General features: G+C 53.2%; 1 protein-coding gene across 1 annotated transcript; it reads left to right on the top strand.

Annotated features, from left to right (window-relative positions):
- Positions 1-448: 448 nt before the first annotated feature.
- On the top strand, positions 449-1411 carry LOC126638606 (olfactory receptor 14J1-like). The gene has a single exon (XM_050312599.1). The coding sequence runs from the start codon at positions 449-451 to the stop codon at positions 1409-1411; it is 963 nt and encodes a 320-aa protein (XP_050168556.1).
- The last annotated feature ends 2708 nt before the right edge of the window (positions 1412-4119 follow it).

The following is a 4119-nucleotide window of genomic DNA, read 5'->3' as shown; positions in this document are numbered from 1 at the left end:
TCTCAAGGATCATCACATTTTCAGCCATAAAAATGAGAATTTTACTCCTAGAAAGAACATTCTGCAGATTTCATGGTGGAACGTATGTAACAGAGAAAAAATATTCTAAGGATATTAGAAACCTCTATTCTGCATTCCACTCTCTTGTGAGAACAGAGGTCAGAGATGGAGCTTTTCCCTTAAAGGTGAGTTACATCTGACACCCGTGGGATCATGAGAGCTGTGACAAACCAGCTCCATGTCCCCACTGCAGCAGAGCAAAGCTGAGCCCTTGGCAGCACATGGGCAGAGCTCCTGCTGCTCACACCACTCTGAGCCAGAATTAGGGAAATACAATTGATTTAGGGGGATTACTATGAAAGATGGAATATCTCTGCTGAGAGGCGTCTCTCTTATTTGTTCCCCATCTTTTCCTTTTCTGAACAGACTTTGTGCTAAGGAAGAACCAATGCCCAACAGCAGCTCCATGGCCCAGTTCCTGCTCCTGGCATTCTCAGACAGGCGGGAGCTGCAGCTGCTGCACTTCTGGCTCTTCCTGGGCATCTCCCTGGCTGCCCTCCTGGGCAACGGCCTCATCCTCAGCGCCGTAGCCTGCAACCAGCACCTGCACACCCCCAGGGACTTCTTCCTGCTGCACCTCTCCCTCACAGACCTGGGCTGCATCTGCACCACTGTGCCCAAAGCCATGCACAGCTCACTCTGGGGCACCACAACCATCTCCTACACAGGATGTGCTGCACAGCTCTTTTTCCTTCTCTTCTTCATCTCAACAGAGGTTTCCCTCCTGACCATCATGTGCTACGACCGCTACGTTGCCATCTGCAAACCCCTGCACTACGGGACCCTCCTGGGCACCAGAGCTTGTGCCCACATGGCAGCAGCTGCCTGGGCCTCTGGGTTTCTCAATGCTCTGCTGCACACAGCCAATACATTTTCCCTGCCCCTGTGCCAGGGCAATGCCCTGGGCCAGTTCTTCTGTGAAATCCCACACATCCTCAAGCTCTCCTGCTCACACTCAGGCTACCTCAGGGAAATTGGCCCTCTTAGGGTTAGTGGCTGCTTAGTGTTTGGTTGTTTTGTTTTCATAGTTTTCTCCTATTTGCAGATCTTCAGGGCTGTGCTGAGGATCCCCTCTGATGAGGGACGGCACAAAGCCTTTTCCATGTGCCTCCCTCACCTGGCCGTGGTCTCCCTCTTTATCTTCCCTGGCATATTTACCTACCTGAAGCTCCCTTCCATCTCCTCCGCATCCCTGGATCTGGCCCTGTCAGTTCTGTACTCGGTGGTGCCTCCAGCACTGAACCCCCTCATCTACAGCCTGAGGAACCAGGAGCTCAAGGATGCCATAAGGAAAACGATGACTGGATATTTTTCGGGAGCAAAAAACTACATCTTTTCTTCTGTAGTGTAACACATTTTTGGACAAGCCTGCCTTGTAATACTACTGATAGGAGTGGAGGTCGGGGGCTTTCTTTTTTTTTCCCTCTGTTCTTGTCATTAACACTGACTTTTTTTTCTTCATTCCATATCTAATTCACTCTCTTCCTCTTTTTTTGACCCACAAATTGTACTAATCAGGAATCAGTCTCTGTGTGCATTTAAACAAAATAAAAGTTCATACAACAAGGTATTTGTCAAACTTCCTCCCTGTGATAGTTTGTACATGAGGAATCACAATCTCTGAGAGTAAGAAACAACACAAATTCTTTTTCCCTGACCCTTCCCCCAAGACCTGCCCTGAAGCTGGAGGGCATTTCCATGTTTGCAGATGTGGAGGTGAAGAGATTCCCAGCCCTGCCAGGGAGCACCAGAACTGGGTCCTTCCAGAGCTGCTCTCTCTGCACTCCCCCCTCTCCTTTGCTGTCCGTGTCCAAGGCCTGAGTGCTCTGGCAGCTCAGTCACTGTCCTGCTGTGTGTCAGTCCTGGGACCACAGGCAGGGACAGGCCCTGGGCACTGCTGGCACAGAGCTGGGCTCCACACCAGCACTGCCATCAGCAAAGGGCATCTCCTGAGGGCAGGCCAGGAGGGCTTGGCTCTCCCTCCACAGTCCCTGTCAGCAATGTGCTCCAGGAATGCCCTGGCAAAGCAAATGCCAGTGCCCATTCAGAGTGGGAGTGTGCAGGGTGGGGGCACACAGCAGTGTCCTGGCACAGCCAGAGCTCCTGGCACAGCCCTGAGGGCCCAGCAGAGCAGGGGCTGGGCTGTGTCTTTGTTCCATGCACAGCCTGGGAAGGTCCCCAAGGCATTGGCACAGAGCAGCCCCTGCAACCCCCACTGCCAGCCCTGGCCTCTCACCCCACCTGCAAGGGGTTGGTTGTCCCTCCATGGAGGGACATCGAGTGACCAAGTCAGAACTCCACCTTTGCTTTGCCCTGAGGACACTTCAACCTGTCTGCTCCATCCCTGCCCTGCCTTCTGGCCAGGCCCTTTCCCTGCCCAGCAGGAAAGCAGGGACTAGGACAGTGAGATCTCAGCAATGGAGTTGTCCCTAAAGGGTATGTGGAGCTGCTTCAGCTCCAGCACCCTGAGTGTCCCCTGCCTGGGGACAGCACAGTCTCTGCTCCCAGCACTGTCAGGGCCATTTCCTGCACCTTTGGCATGTCCAGAGTGTTTCCTGCTGGTGGCCCCATGCCATGACCAGCCCTGGGCTGTTTCCCAGCCCTGCTCTCTGCAAGACCCATGGGCTGGAAGGGTCACACAGACTCATAGTGGCTCCAAGATTCCATGAGGTTCCAATGTGTCCCAAGGTCCCTTTGGCTCCATAAGGCCCTGCAGTGTCCCAATGGCCCCGTAATTCCAGGAGGTTCTGCAGTTCCACAATGGCCCCTTGATTCCATGAGGCTGCACAGCATCAGCACAAAACTGAGCCCACCCGATGAAAGTTTGGGGGAGATTAGGAGGAACTGGTATAAAAGGGATAAGATAATTGGGGAAGGAAAGAGGGGACTGATTGGTCAACACAGAAGAAAAGATTGTGAGTAGGTAAAACCAAGTTCAGGGAATACTGAGGGTGCTGAAACACTGACTGTGCAAACACTTCCGATGGGCCTTTAGCCTCTTTGTAACCTCAAGTTGCAACACTACCCAAAAGTGCTGCCCCTCCCAAGGAAAGGAATCCACTGCCCTAATTCCAAGACAGAAAAAAGCCCAAACCCAGAACACCAGACTCTTATTTGCCCTCCAATACCCACCCCAATCACAAACCTGTATTGTTAGTATGAAAAGCCAAGTTTTAATCCTGACCCAGCCCAAAAAGCATTTCTACTAACCATGAAACATACCCTGCCAGCAGAGCAACAAACCTCTCAAAGTTCTGCCCAATCCCCACCCTGAGCTCTAAAGCCCAAGCCCTGATCATGAAGCACCCCCACAGCCCTTGGGAGCAGGGCAAGGACCTGCAGGGCCCAGAGCAGCCCCAAGGGGTTGGCAGAGCAATGGGAGGTGACCTGGATCTGCTCAGCTCTGCAGGGACCCCCAGCAGAAGGGCCTGGGCTCTCTCAGGGATGTCCTGGGGCACAGGGGCTCAGCATCCAAGCCAAGAAGGCCAAGTGCACATGGCAGCAGCCAGAGCTGGGGGACAGCAGAGCCATCAGGGAGGGCCCAGAAATTCTGCTGGGAGGGGGGTGGGAAAGCAGGAGGGGTGTGTGCAGCCTGCAAGGCCAGAGGAGCAGCAGGGCCAGGGGAGCACAGCCTGCAGCAGAGATGGCCAAGGGCTCTGGCAGGGCTGCAAGGCCCAAAGGCACCCAGGCCTTTGTGCCCTTGGCTCTGGCAGCTGCCTCTGCCCCTCAGGCCACCACAAGCAACTTTCCTTTGTCTGCCTGCACTCCTGGCCTGCAAGGATCTGCTCCAAGGAGTCCCTGGGGAGGCTTTGTCAGTGCCTGTCCTCAGTGGGGCCCAGCAATGCTTCAAGGGACTGGCAGTTTGGCTTCTGACTTCTTGAGCAGCTTCTTCAGTCTTCTCTCAGTAGTTGAGGACAATGGACTTGTCTCTAAACACGTTGTGGGGCTCATTAAAATACAGAAAAACAAATTATTTTCCTTCCTTTAATTGTCATCATGTCTTTCAACAATTAAGTGGAGTTCTTTTGTAGCTTTGCTAAGTAGGAAAATTTTAAAGTG

This window comes from Myiozetetes cayanensis, unplaced genomic scaffold (genome assembly GCF_022539395.1).
Source record: "Myiozetetes cayanensis isolate MyiCay16 unplaced genomic scaffold, myiCay2020 scf177, whole genome shotgun sequence".
NCBI lineage: Eukaryota > Metazoa > Chordata > Aves > Passeriformes > Tyrannidae > Myiozetetes > Myiozetetes cayanensis.
This window is presented reverse-complemented; position numbering and strand designations above follow the sequence as displayed.